Genomic DNA, 13,708 nt, shown 5'->3' on the forward strand with positions numbered 1-13,708 from the left:
AATGCTGCTTATCTGTATGATTTTAGTTACAAAGCAAGGGCTTTGGTGCTGTGGAAATTTTTGGCAGTTTCTCGAAACATGTCATTACCATATGACCAGGCAGTGCCACTCCCAGGAATATACCCAAGGGGACCGAGAGCAGAGCTCGGGACAGGGGTTTATACACTCGTGTTCAGAGTATCATTATTCACAGCAGCCAAACAGCGGAAACAACCCAAGTGTCCATCAACAGATACGGATCAACAAAATGTGGCTTCTCCATACAATGGAGTAGTCGTCAACCTTAAAAAGGAAGGAACATCGGACACATGCGACAACATGGATGAACCTGGAGAACATCATGTTAAGTGAAATAAGCCAGACACTAAAGAACAAATACTGTATAGGATCCCGCTTACAAAGAGTGCCTGGAACAGTCAGATTCACAGAGACAGCAAGGATGGTGGCTGCCAGGGGCTTGGGGGGCAAAGAATGGGGTACAGTGTTTCTGGATTCTAAAAGTTTTGAAAATAGAGAGTGTGGTGATGACTGCATAAGAATGTGAATGTAGTTGGTACCACTGTGCACTTAAAAATGGTTAAAATGGCTAACTTTAGGTTATGTATAATTCAACACAATTTTTAAAAATTAGTAATATACCCCAAACCAGTGAGCTGTATACTTTGAATGGATGAATTGTATGGTATATGAATTGTATCTCAATAAAGCTCTTGAAGAACACAAAAACCAAGGGCCTGGGGCTCCACGCTGCACGGCTCCTCAGCCGGGCTCTCCCCCAACCCCACTCTCACTCACTCCCAGAACTCTGACCTGGCTCCCAAAAGGATATGGCACGGCGAAGGGCCCGGGAGCTGGGGGATGAGGTGGCTGACCTCCCCTAAGAACCCCAACTAATTCTGGGAGCTGATGAGGGCCCATGAAGAGGGGAAGGAGGAGGGCAGACTGGAAAGGGCTTTGAGGGGACAAGGACTCAAGGTGGGGGTTCCACAGAGGAGTCTACACAGGGGGCTTTCCTAAGTAGCTTCCTGCTCTAGAAGGGGAGCAGGTGGTTGGGGGTGGGGGAGAGTGACAGGGAGACCACTAACAAACATAACAAGCAAAAGTGGATAAAGTGCTGAACTAGGGCAGTGGGGAATGACACGGGAAAAGGAATGCATTCAGACACACTGAGGAGAAAGGTGGCTTTGGGACCATCTGACTTGGGGCTGAGGGAGAGGAGAAAGTCTTAAATGGATTTCCACTTTTGTGGCAGGGGAGAGTGGGTAGGTTGTGGGTTGTTTCGTGGTGAGTTAACTGGGAACGTGCCGGGGCTGAGAGTGGCCAGTTCTCATAGACCCCAGTAGCCTGGGTCTGGGGGTCAGGAGATGCCTGGGCTGCAGACACACTCGGTCCCTGTCAGTGCAGGGAGACATCCAAAGAGGCAGCCAGCCAGGCAGGACAAATAAGGAGAGTGGGCCAGCCGGACAACTGGGGAGCGGTGTGGACCATGGCCACGTGAAAAAAGCACTTGCCCCTTCAAAAGAAATAAGCCAGGCCTCCTCTCCATCAGCCACTACCTGGGGAGAATTTCAGCCTCGTACAGCCACCTCTCCCCATTTTAACAAGAAAACAGAGATCCAGACTTTACATGCAACCCCTCCCTTTAAAGAGTTGAGCATCTAATTCAATGTTTTAAACCATGGTAAAACATACAGGACATAAAATTGACCTCGGTGGCCATCGTTCAGTGTAAAGTTCAGCGGCTAAGTACGCAGACGCCACGAGAACTCCATCCGCCTCTACGACGTCCTCTCGTCCCAAACAGAAACTCTGTACCCATGGAACACTCTCTCCCCTCTCTCCTGCCCCAGCCCATGGTAACAACCACTCTACTTGCTGACCCTCCGAAGAGTGTGACTACGCGCAGAACCTCATACACGTGGAATCACGCGGAACTTGTCCTTTTGGGACTGGCTTAGTTCACTTAACGTAACAGCCTCAAGGTTCATCCATGTTGCAGCAGGTGTCAGAATTTCCTTCAAAATTTTAAGGGGCACCTTGCATGCTAAACAAAACACATCTCTGGCCCACGAGTTCCTACTTTGAGCCAACCCAGGGAAGCATCGGTGACATCATTATTTTTTTAATTTTTTTTTTTTTGGGGGGGGAAAGTAACCTATGACCACGTCACTAAGTCATGCCGTGAGAGGACTCGCTGTGTGACTGCCCGGCCTCTGCAGACTGAGCCAGCCGTACCGTGAGCAGCTCTGCATGGCCCAGGTACTGGTAAGACAGCAGTCCCTAGGGGTGCCTGGTGGCTCAGTCATTATGCGTCTGCCTTCGGCTCAGGTCATGGTCCTGGGGTCCTGGGATCAAGCCCTGTGTCAGGCTCCCTGCTCCGCAGGGAGTCTGCTTCTCTCTCTGCCTGCCGCTCTCTCTGCTTGTGTGTGCGCGCACTCTCTTTCTCTCTCTGACAAATAAATAAATAACACTCTTAAACACACACACACACACACACACACACGACAGCAGTCCTGTCACCGGAGTTTCTGAGGCACCACTGTCAATGTCTGCTCAGCACACAGGGCAGGGCACTGGCTCATGGTGCCCACGTGTGATGTGTGTTCAGAGCACGCAAACATTTGCCAGTCCAAGCGGACATCAAGGCCACATCCTTTTGGTTTCCCAAGTGGCAAACACATAAACACGACAAGCACAAGCAGACAGCTCTCTGTGGCCACACCCTCACAGGCCTATGGCTACGCTCAAAAAATCCGTTAGAAAACTAACTAAAGTGGAGCTCCCTACCCGCACTATGAAGGAAGCCAGCAGGTCTGAACGCACAAAATGCAAACGTGAAAGGCCCATGGAAGGGCAGGAGGACACCAACGCCAATGGCTCACAAGCCACCACAGAACCACAGACAGCCCGCTCAGATTCTGTGCAGGAATTCCCTGGCCACTGTGCCCAACAGAAGCCCAAATCTGTCTTCCCGCAGCTCCCACTCTTGGTACTTAGTTTTGAGCCCTGGGTTTCCCCACGAGGTCTGTTCCACCGTGCCCTCAATGGGCCTTCAAATACCTGCCTCCTGCCCCCGGTCATCGGTACAGGCTGGCCCAAGCAGCATCTCCATGGGTCATAGTTCTACCGAAAGCCCACTTTTGCTGTCCGTGGTGTTTGCTTCTGGCGTGTCTCCATTTATACTGAGCCTTAGGAATGAGACCTGGGTCACTCCCTTAACTCCCACGCTTGGCGACTTCCATACCCCGTACAGGCCACCTTAAAACTGACAATTACCAGTGGGCTCCCTGGGCCATCCCACTGCTTTCTTAGATCCTTCCCTCAACACACATTTACTAGGTACCCATGATGAGCCTCAACTCTGTTCCCAAGGTCCTGGCCAGTCAAGTCCCGAATCTGTCAGGCATACTACTTTTAGATGAACGTACTGGTTAGGGGTTCTGGCGGTAAACAAAGACATGAACCTGGTTGGAAAGGAAAACCCAGGCTCTAGACATAAGACCAGAGAGGCCGGTGGGCAGGGAGAACCACGGGAAGTGTCCTCCACCACAGGCAGCTAGATGCTGCCACTTGCCCGTAGCCATGCTGCCACCAAGAACAATCTGCCCTTCTTTGCATTTATGGGTCGCCTCTCCGTGGAGGGGGGCAGGGAAAGGGGACACCTGTCCCTCTGCCAACTTCCAGGGAGGTGTAGATGAGCTCTACCACCAAAACAGATAGGGTATTTGGTGGCTGTGTAGGCAAACCAGAGAAGTCCACTGCACTAAGAGAGATGGCTAGAAAAGACCACCACACAACTCAGCACCACCCCTCTTCAAAATTTTAAGCTCACGGCTACCTGATGACCCCGTGGCTGCTCTCGAGGACGGATTCTGCAGTGATGCTAAAGATCTCCTGGAGGACTAGAAAGGCAAGGTCAGAAAGCTGTGTGTGTGGCGGGGGGAGTGGGGGTCTCCGTCACTGCCGTTCCCCCTGCTGAGACACTCAGGCTGCCTCACAGGCAACAGCGGCTCAGAAGTCACGCAGATGCACGACCGTCCCCGACCCTGCCTGGAGGCCTAGTTCTTCTGGACGGGAGATGGGAACGCCAGTAGCACGCGCAGGGGCAGAAGAGTTAAACGGTCCACAGTGGGGCCCAGCCTGGAGTGAGAGGACATCTCTATGCCTCCCCTCAACCATGTCCCTGAGCCACGGGGAGAGTATGAACTAAGCGTACGGACTAGAGCATGTCTGAGGCCAGCCCAGGATTCCAGGGGCCGGCGTTTAAACAAAACGAGGACAGACAGCTCAGGCCGGGGGGAAACAACCTTAACCGAGCGCAGGTGCTGGCTCCAAAGATCCCCTGGACAGGAAGCGTGTCTGCTGGCTCTGCACAGCCCTGGCCTGCCTGTGGCGAGGGCGACGAGGCACAGCCCTAGCCACAGGGGCTCGACACTCACCCACTTGGCGATGGGACAGCCGCGCGAGCTCTTGCCCTCCTTCCCAGTGTAGATGACCTTCTCGATCCGGATGGCTTTGCCCTTCTCTCCGTACCTGGGGACGGAGACAGAAGCCACCGTCAGCACAGTGGAGCCCAGAGGAGAGCAGCTTGTGGTGAGAAGGCAAGCCTCTGTGCTTCAGCGTGGGTTTTGTTACCGTGGGGTCGACAGAGAAGGAGAAGAGCTTAAATGCGTGTTGTGTGCTGAGAGCCTCGGAGATGCAGCCGCCACGTACGGGCTCCCAGGGCCTCTGGCCCATCTGGCCCAGCTCTGTCCCAGGGCACAGGGGGCCGTCAAGCACAGCGTGCCTGAGGATTACCTCCGCGCCCCCAGGAGGGTGCTCAAGCCAGTGGCTAAACATGGGCCTTGGTAGCCAGCCCTGTTAGTTGAGTCACTCTGAGAGTTGGTGATTTGCACATTCAGTAGGCAGAAGAAGGTAAACGGGGAAAGCCTTGTTTTCTTTCCACAATCCCCAGCGGACATCTGAGCATGAGGAGGACAGACAGCTGAGGCTGGGGGAAGGGGCCCTCCCGAGCCCCAGCTGTGGTCGTGCCACACCCCGGACAGCACGCACATGCAGCACGCACATCCCGCACACACGCTTGCCCTGGTCTGCGCGCGCGCGCACACACAAGGATCCCGAGGCCATCTCCCCCAGAGGTGATGAAACCACGGTCCCCGGAGCTGAGCGGCCCAGCGCAAGGCCACACAACTCCGGTGCCACGGGCAACGGCAACTGCAGTGCCGGCCGGCCACGTTCTGCCTACAGGACCGTAGCCACGTGACTGAACTTCTCTAGGCCTCCATTTGCTAACCTGTAAAATGGACTTTGAAAGTCCAAGTCTTAGACTTGGAAAGAGAACAAAGAAGATCGTCCCCAGGGGGTGCACGGTTTCAGGTGCTTTGAAGTTCTTGGCACGAGGGAAGGGCTCACTGAATATTAATTCTCAACAACCTAAGTAGCCATCTGACTGAACCGTCTTATTTGTAATGGCTTTTTAGTTTCGGGCACGAAGTCCTATCACCTGCAAGCAGGGTCCGTTGTCACCTCCTCCTGTCCACTCCTCACGCCCCGTTTCAGGCTCCTGTCTCTCTGTACGAGCCAGGGCTCCGGAAGTGCTAACAGGCACCCTTCCTTATTTCTTGTCTCCACTAACATGCTGCTGACTCTTCATCACTGAGCGTGAAGCCAGCTGACTTCGGGAAAGAGACAGAGACCGCCTTACTTTGAAGGCGTTTCCTAAGGGTCTCCTGTTCTAAGGATTTTTAATCAAGAATTATTACTTTTACCAAAAGCACTTCTAGCATCAAAGGACATAGATGCCTGAATGGTTTTTTTTTCTTTCATCAACTGATATGGTGCGGTATTGTAACAGACTGTCTAAATCAAACTATCCTTGTATTTCTGTAATGAATCCGAGTTGGCCATGCCCTATTATTTTTAATATACTATTTAATAGAGAGCAATGTTATCATACCTGCTCCAGTTTACATATTCTCTACACACGCACACACACAGTTACACATACAGGTATCCCTCACTTTTCAGAAGTTCATGTTATACCACTTTGCTCTTACGAACACCTACATCAGCCCCTAGTTTTTGGTAACTGGAAGAAATCCAAAGAGAATTTCTGCTTTTACAAAGAAAGGCAAAAAGCAAAAATTGCGTTCAGCGTTTGTTTCGCAATGAGCCATTATGGAGGCAGTGCGAGGCCCGAGCCCGGGGGCAAGAGTGGCCCCGTTGAGCTCCTTCCCCAGGAAATCCACTCAACATCCCAGTACCCAGTTGCCAGAGCTCTGAACTGTATCTGTGAGCATCTATGCTTTGTCTTGATTCATTCTGTGCATCCATTAGCCAGATGTGCCTTAAGGTATCAGAGAAGCCTAAAAGAGGTTATTTTGGGGGGGGGGGTCCAGGAATGCTCAAACATTTTTCCATATAAGTTAAAGGTAACTGCTTCTTCACTTTACTGCCATTTTTGGTTTAGGAAAGTTTTCCAAGGGATGCTCTACTTCTGGATAGTGAGGGAGACCTGTATTCTTTATCTCATCTGCTCCGCTTCCAGGATTCTCTACACCTCTGAAATAACTGTACAAATACACCAAGACTTAGGAACAAGATAGTCATTGTTGCATCAACTGAAAAATTAGAAACAACTTCAATATCCAGTATAGGACTGGCTAAATAAAATATAATAAATTTCCATATAATGGAAAACCATGTAGCCATCAAAAAGGATTTGATATAATTATATGCACTAACATGGAAGAAATTAAGCGATGGGGGGGGAAGCAGCTGCAAACAGTAATCCCATTTGGTTTAAAATTTATATACATATGTGTAGCTATAAATGCTTAGAAAAAACTGAAGGGTAAGCATGTTTCTTCTGGATAATTGCTGGAGAGCTTTATTCATTCTTAGCTTTTTAAAGAAAGACTTTTATAGACAGGTTCTATTTTTGTAATTGGGAAAGAAAACAAATTATTTTTTAAAATACCGATGTACAGTTTCTTTGAGCTCATGGAGATCTTGAGTGAAACAGAGAAAGGGTTTCTGAGAATTAGCACGTGAAAATTCTATGGCTATGTGAGTCCCTTATAGAATGTGTTTGGGGACAGGACTCTGGGGAGTTGACATGGTATGGCCTGGCTCCAGAGGAAAAGACCAGATAGTGCCGCTTTTGTTCAGTTCCTGGAAAACTTTCAATTTCACAAATATTTATCAGGAAGTGGCCCCCAAGTGCAAAGCCTGGGTACTTGATGTGTCCTGGGGTCACTGTGGGAAGAACAGCCCGAGGTGTCCATGCTGCTCTCACCGAAACAGACGGGATATCGTGTTCCCCACAGGAGGGTGAGCTGAGGACACTGACGCGAGCTTTCTGACCAGTACCTTCCCCACCATCCCGCCCATGTGAGAAACACTTCCTGCACTGAACTGAATATTCAAGACCAAATAAAAGGGCCAAGCACTGTCTGAACAGCTAGACCATTTTTTTTTTTTAAATCAGAACTATGTCTGTGCTTAAAGACAACCAATCAACTCTGGATTTGGCTCTTTTTTTCTTAAATGTCTCACTCGATGGCCTATCCTTAAGATGATATTCTAGAACGTCTAGATGATGTTCATCCCCGTAGACAGATGAACTCCTAGACCCTAGGCAAAGTCTGAAAGGATAGGCTGAAACCTTATTCTGAGGGATAACTTGATCATCTTAGCAAGTGGTTCTCAAAGGGTGGTGCTGAGACCAGCATCACCTGGGAACTTGGGAGGAATGCAGACTCTCGGGTCCCATCCCAAACCTGCTGGGTCAGGAACTCTGGGGTGGGCCAGGGATCTGTGCTTTCATGCGTCCTCCGGAAGACTTTGAAGCATGCTCAAGTTTGAGAACCACTGATCTAAAGTTGGACTTCTTTGGAGTTACCTTTATCACACAATAATGAGACTAGTTCCCCTAAACTCAGAGGCTTTGCCAGCAAGTCCTGGTTCTCTGTTTTTCAAATAAACATTGAATGAACTCCTAGGCTACAGAGAATCCCCTTCCAGTTAGAGGACCCGGGGCTCTGCAGCACACCCTTCTCAGATATGAGTTCAACAACTGACTCAATTACCTATGTCAATGGGGACCTGGGTTCCCCACGTGTGGAACCCATAAATAAATTGGGAAAATATTTTAGGATTTGGTTTTGACCTCCCCCTCCTTTTTCCAAATCTTTACCAGAGAAGCTAAAAGCACCAACGTCTCCTTGATTTCAGTTCGCTTCCCCTTCCTGACTTTGGCCAACTTCTGGTGGTAGAGTGGTCCTGCAGAGAGAGGGTCGGGGGAGAGGTCTAGGGAAAGAGACAGCCTGGACCATTCACAAACTAGACCCCCAGCCTGGTGGTGTTCACTGATCATTCATTCCTCTCCTTGTTCCACAAGAAAACTTTTTTAAAAAGAGGTCTATAAGATAAAAATAACAGGTGATGAAATCAGAGTAAAGGGGGAAAAGATGCACATCATGTTGGTATGCAAAATGCAAGCAGTAGGGTCTTGTGTGTATTCTGAGAGATGGGCCTAGAAAATTTCATTGTATGAGAAATCCAGCAAACTAATGAAGACTCCTTTGGGTCATATCAAAAGGACTCAGAAGTGAACCTGACTAGGTTCCCACGGGCCAAAGATGAGAAATTACATTCCTCCTAATAGGGGTACACAAATCTGGCTCTGAGCTTACCAGCAGCTAACGAAGATGGAAACGCAATCTGTTACATAATTTACAAGGTCCTTAAGATAAAAATAAACCAGCTGCTGAGGAAAAACACAAGTATTCCTGGTCTTGACAGGAATTCCTCCCTTGGATCAGTTTCTGAAGAATCTACAGTTGGCTGTTATTTTTAAAGCAATGAGGGAAAAAAAAAAAGGACAAATCTCAACTTTATCACTATCTCCTAATCCTTGTTTCAAAACATACTCTTCTGTAACTAAAAGTTATTTAGAGAGCTGTCTAGAAATTTTGTAAAATTGTTACCAAGAAACAAACACAAACAAAAACTGTCCCAGATCAATGTGCACATTGGACTCCCCTGCAGCCCTCAACCTGCAAACAATAATGTCAAGATTTCCTACAAGAAAAAAAAAAAAATCACTGGCCAAAATGCTGGCTGCCCCAACCTTGGAGCTGCAACGCATATGTGTGTTGGCCCATGCAGGCAGTGCATATACAAAACACACCCTGTCTTAAACGTTTCGTTCTCATGGACTCGGAGGTACCCTTTCAATCAGACTCAAATGTGCAGATCGGGTCTTTGATCAAATGTTTTTCTGATGGGCTACTTTGAATATAAATGTTTCCAGATGGTACAGGACAATTAAGAGTCATTACAGGAGATCACAGTCCTCCATCCATCTTACCATTTATTTATTCAGGGATGCCATTACAGTTTTTCGGTTCAAAATCACGTTCCCTGCTACATTAATGACAGGATTCTTTTGGCTCCCCTGATCAGACAAAATATGGTTCCCAAATCTGTGGGAACTCTGAGCCACTCAGCCTTCCACACATCTGTATGTATATGTACACGCAAACATATTTGTCTACATAATCTTTGCCTTTACTATTAAAATACTAATGCTTGTTATAAAATTTCCACCAGTACATATGTGTTTGAGATAGACCCCCGGATGTGGTCCTTCCCTGTAAGCACTAAGTGCTTTCCAGACATCGATTCAGCTTCTCTTCATTATTCTCCTACAACATACGTGTACTTCTATCATCCCATTTTGCAGATACAAAAACCGAGTCACAGAGAAGTAGAGCAACTTACACAAGGACTCAGCAGGAAGGGGCAGGGCCAGGATTAGACCTTGAAGTCTAGCTCCAGTGTCCACATGCTCTCAATCACCAAGCTATTTTACCCTTCTGTACACTGGAACTCGTGGCATTTATTATCTGCTGTGAACACGTACGTAGATTTTAAAGTCTCTATCTATACGAACTGCTTAAAAAAACAAAACAGGGCTGTTAAGGAAAAACCCTGTAGTCTTGAGTCTGAATTCTAAGTGTCAAGGTAACCTCCGATGTATCTGATCACTAATCAATAACCAAAAATAAAAATCCAACCCATACATCTTAGCTCTTTCTACTGAAATGGCCTAGAAGTCACGGGCAAACCTAGTACCACAGTTTGTTTCCTAAATACTTCTTCCCCCAATAGAAAGGACCTGGACTTCTTGGGTAAATGCAGAATGCACACCCCAAGCATAATGCCATACGAGGAATCGAGAAAACTATCAAAGACTCCTGGGACAGCGTCAGAACGACTCAGGACACAACCTGAATAGACACCCACTGGCCAACGAGGAGATACTCTATTCCTCCTAGTGGAGGCACAAAATACCACCCATGAAGTCATTTTGAAAAAAAGAAAGAAAAAAAATTATCCGATTCCCATGACATCTTTAGCTCTAGCTGCGAATTTATAGGCCATAGTGAGGGCAGAAGGACACAGTGAACGATACTGTAGAAAAGCCAGCAGCAAAATTCAGACCTCAGGAAACACTATGGGACACAGAGTCATTTCACCACATTTCGTCAATAAAAAAATAGTTCGAGAGAGAGAGAAGGGCAGGGGAGGGGAAGACAGAGAGGGCAGACCTACGGAGAGAGAGAAACCCGTAGTCAACCTTCCACAGTCTGGGTATCATGACCTCCTTCCTGTACATCATCCGGTACGAGGCAATGACAATGAGAGGCGCTTCAATGCCATGCTCTCTTAACAACTGCCCACCTCTGCTTGGACACCTGGGCGTCACTCACCGCTCCTCCATGAGCTCCCGGATAGAGGCTACCGTGGGGCCAGATCCCAGGTGAGTATAATACGGACCTTCATCTTTCTCCACTATTTGTTCTGCAGAAACACAGAGTAAACATTATTTGGAGGCATCGATTCATCAACATCAATTTAGAAAGGCAAACCACCAATAGGAACATTAATGGGCACATTACAAAACAGGAAATTCAAATGGCTAATAAACATGTGAAAATGTGTTCAACTCCTTCAGGAATCAGGAAATGCAAATTAAAATCACAGTGCAACACCACGGCACACCAGGCAGACTGGCAAAAACTGAAGAATCTGGTAAGATCAAGTGTTGTCAAGATTGCGGTAGAACCACTTTGGAATTCAGTTTACCACGGTACGCATTCTAGACCGGGGTAGGCAAACCACTCTACTCCTAGGGATATACACAAAAGAATAAAAAATAACGACTCACTCAGATACTTGTAGGCCAATTTCACAGCAGCATTATTCACAAGAACCAAAGGGTGAAAACAACACAAATGTCCATCAACAGATGGACAAAATGTGGGGTAGCCGCACAATGGAATATTACCCAACCATAAAAAGGAATGAGGTTCTGACACCTGCTACAATGTGGATGAGCCTGGGAAAAATGATGCTGGGTGAAAGGAGCCAGACACAAAAGAATAACCACTGCATGATTCCATTTAGATGAGATGCCTCGAACAGGCAAATTCCTAGAGATAAAAATTAAACTAGAAGGTACCAGGGCTAGCAGGAGAGGAGAAAGGGGACTTACTGGGTACTGCCCTTCCGTGGGGTTGGGGGGGGGATGAAAACGTTTTGGAAATGGGTAGTGGGGATTGGTTGCATGATGTTATGAGTGTAGTTAATGCCACTAAATTGTACGGTTAAAAATGGTGAAAATGGCAAATGCCATGTTATATATATTTTACCACAACTTAAACAAAAAAAAAGGGAGGGAAGTACTGACATGCGGTACAATGCGGATGAACCTCAAAACCAGGATGCGTGAAAGGACCCAGACACAAACCATCGCATACTGTGCGGTCCCACTCGCGGGAAATACCCAGAATGGTGAGAACACAGACTGACAGCTGCCAGACGCTGGGTAACTGCTGAACGAGTACGGGGTTTTGTTCTGGGGTGAAGAGCACGTTTTGGAACCAGACAGAGGTGGTGGTTGTGCACTGTAAATGTACTAAATGCCACCACTCAAGTGCTTACTTTCCAATGGTTAATTTTATGTTATAGGACGTTTGCTGCATTTTTTTTTTTTTTTTTTTTACAAAAGGAACAAATTATTGATGCACACAACCTGGATGAACTTTAAATGAATTTTTCTCAGGGAAAGAAAGGAGACCCAAATGACTATGTAATAGTAGCTTTGGAAAAGAGTTTTGACTGGCTACTATATAAGGCTGAAAACAAAAAGAACTTTACACGAATACTGTAGTGGAGCTTGTTTTATGTCTAAAGAAATGTGACACTAAGTGCAATGTGGTATCCCGCACGGGTCCTAGAACAGAAAAAGGGCATTAGTGGAAACACTGATGAATTCCAAAGTCTGCAGTTCATAGTATTGTACCAACATTAATGTCTGATTTTTAAATGCTCCGTAACCATGTAAGATGTTTACATTAGGGGCAGCTTGATAAAGGGTATACAGACACTCTCTGTTCCAATTTTGCAACTCTTCTATAAATGTAAAATCATCTCAACATTAAAAGCTTTAAAAAAAATAAAGAACTAGGCAGCGGGCCCTACTTTGCCGATTCTGTCCTAGAAGAAACCTTTGTTACATGCGTCAAAACACATGTTCAAAGATTTTCATAGTAACCTTGTTTTCAATAGTCAAAACTGGAAACCTATAACCCAGCAACAGTGGGATGGATAAAGTGCAGCACAGTCGTATGATAGGATATATCTAGCAGTGAGAACTGACAACCTTCCACAACATGGTTGAACACCACAACATCACAGTAAAGGAAAGAAGCATAGCAAAGAACAAATACAATAAGATTACATTTAAGTAATATTAAAAAAAAAATAGGCTCCACTAAACTATACTGTTTAAAGACATATGCAGAGGTGGTAAAAATTACTAGGTTGAAATATGAAATTGCAGACATTCAATGGCTTTTTACCTACAAACAATGGTGATTTTGTATGGTCCAATCTTATGATAAAGAAAAACAAGAAAATCATTGTCACAAGTCAAGAGGGTGGTTGCCTCTGGGGGATGGAAGAGGAATGTGAATGGGACGGGTGCACAGGGGACTTCTGAGGAGCTGGAAATGGCCTATTTCTTGATCTAGGTTGTGGTTACCCAGGCATTCATTTTATAAATTTTCATTGAGTTGTATGTGAATGTTTTGCGTACTTTCCCCATATATATATAAGTCACAATTCTTTAAATGTAAAAACACTGTCATACCTCTTTTATACAGAATATTATGCTCAGCTTTATGGGGGTGAATTCAAGATAGGATAATATCTGATTGCTGCCTTTTAAAAGTTTATGGTCTACCTGGGTAGATAAGATCCACACATAAGAAGATACCTAATGGCATGTCAAATCAATGGGGAAAGATTAATTTTTCAATGCATGGTGTTGAGACAACGGGGGAAAAGTCTGATCCATACTTAATAACTTACCCCCAAATGTATTCTGAAGAGTTGGAAGATTTAAATACAAAAAAAGTTAAACTATACAAGTTCTGAGAGAAAAAAAATGGGAGAGTTTCAAAAATATTCATAAAAAGGGAAATCTTCTCTAAGTATAACATGAAATTCTAAAGCCCCCCCCAACATACATACAAATCCTGATAAATTTAACTAAAAAAAAATTTATAGTAATAACTATCAAAAGACAAATAACACACTGGGGAGAAATATCTGGAATTCATACCAGACAAGAGGC

At 46.2% G+C, this 13,708-nt stretch overlaps 1 protein-coding gene across 7 annotated transcripts in view; it reads right to left on the minus strand.

Moving 5' to 3' along the window:
* Nucleotides 1–13,708, minus strand: part of TET3 (tet methylcytosine dioxygenase 3) — a 99,125-nt gene that overhangs the window by 18,471 nt on the left and 66,946 nt on the right. For all 7 annotated transcript variants that reach the window (XM_064572301.1, XM_054509761.2, XM_064572302.1 and 4 more), the window contains 2 exons: nt 10,779–10,869; nt 4,440–4,533 (listed from right to left, as the gene is read on the minus strand). In XM_064572301.1, the coding sequence (XP_064428371.1) occupies nt 4,440–4,533; nt 10,779–10,869 (185 nt within the window). The remainder of the gene's footprint in view (nt 1–4,439; nt 4,534–10,778; nt 10,870–13,708) is intronic.

This window comes from Mirounga angustirostris, unplaced genomic scaffold (assembly GCF_029215605.1).
Source record: "Mirounga angustirostris isolate CCGP_5_RB_7025 unplaced genomic scaffold, mMirAng1.0.hap1 SCAF_10, whole genome shotgun sequence".
NCBI lineage: Eukaryota > Metazoa > Chordata > Mammalia > Carnivora > Phocidae > Mirounga > Mirounga angustirostris.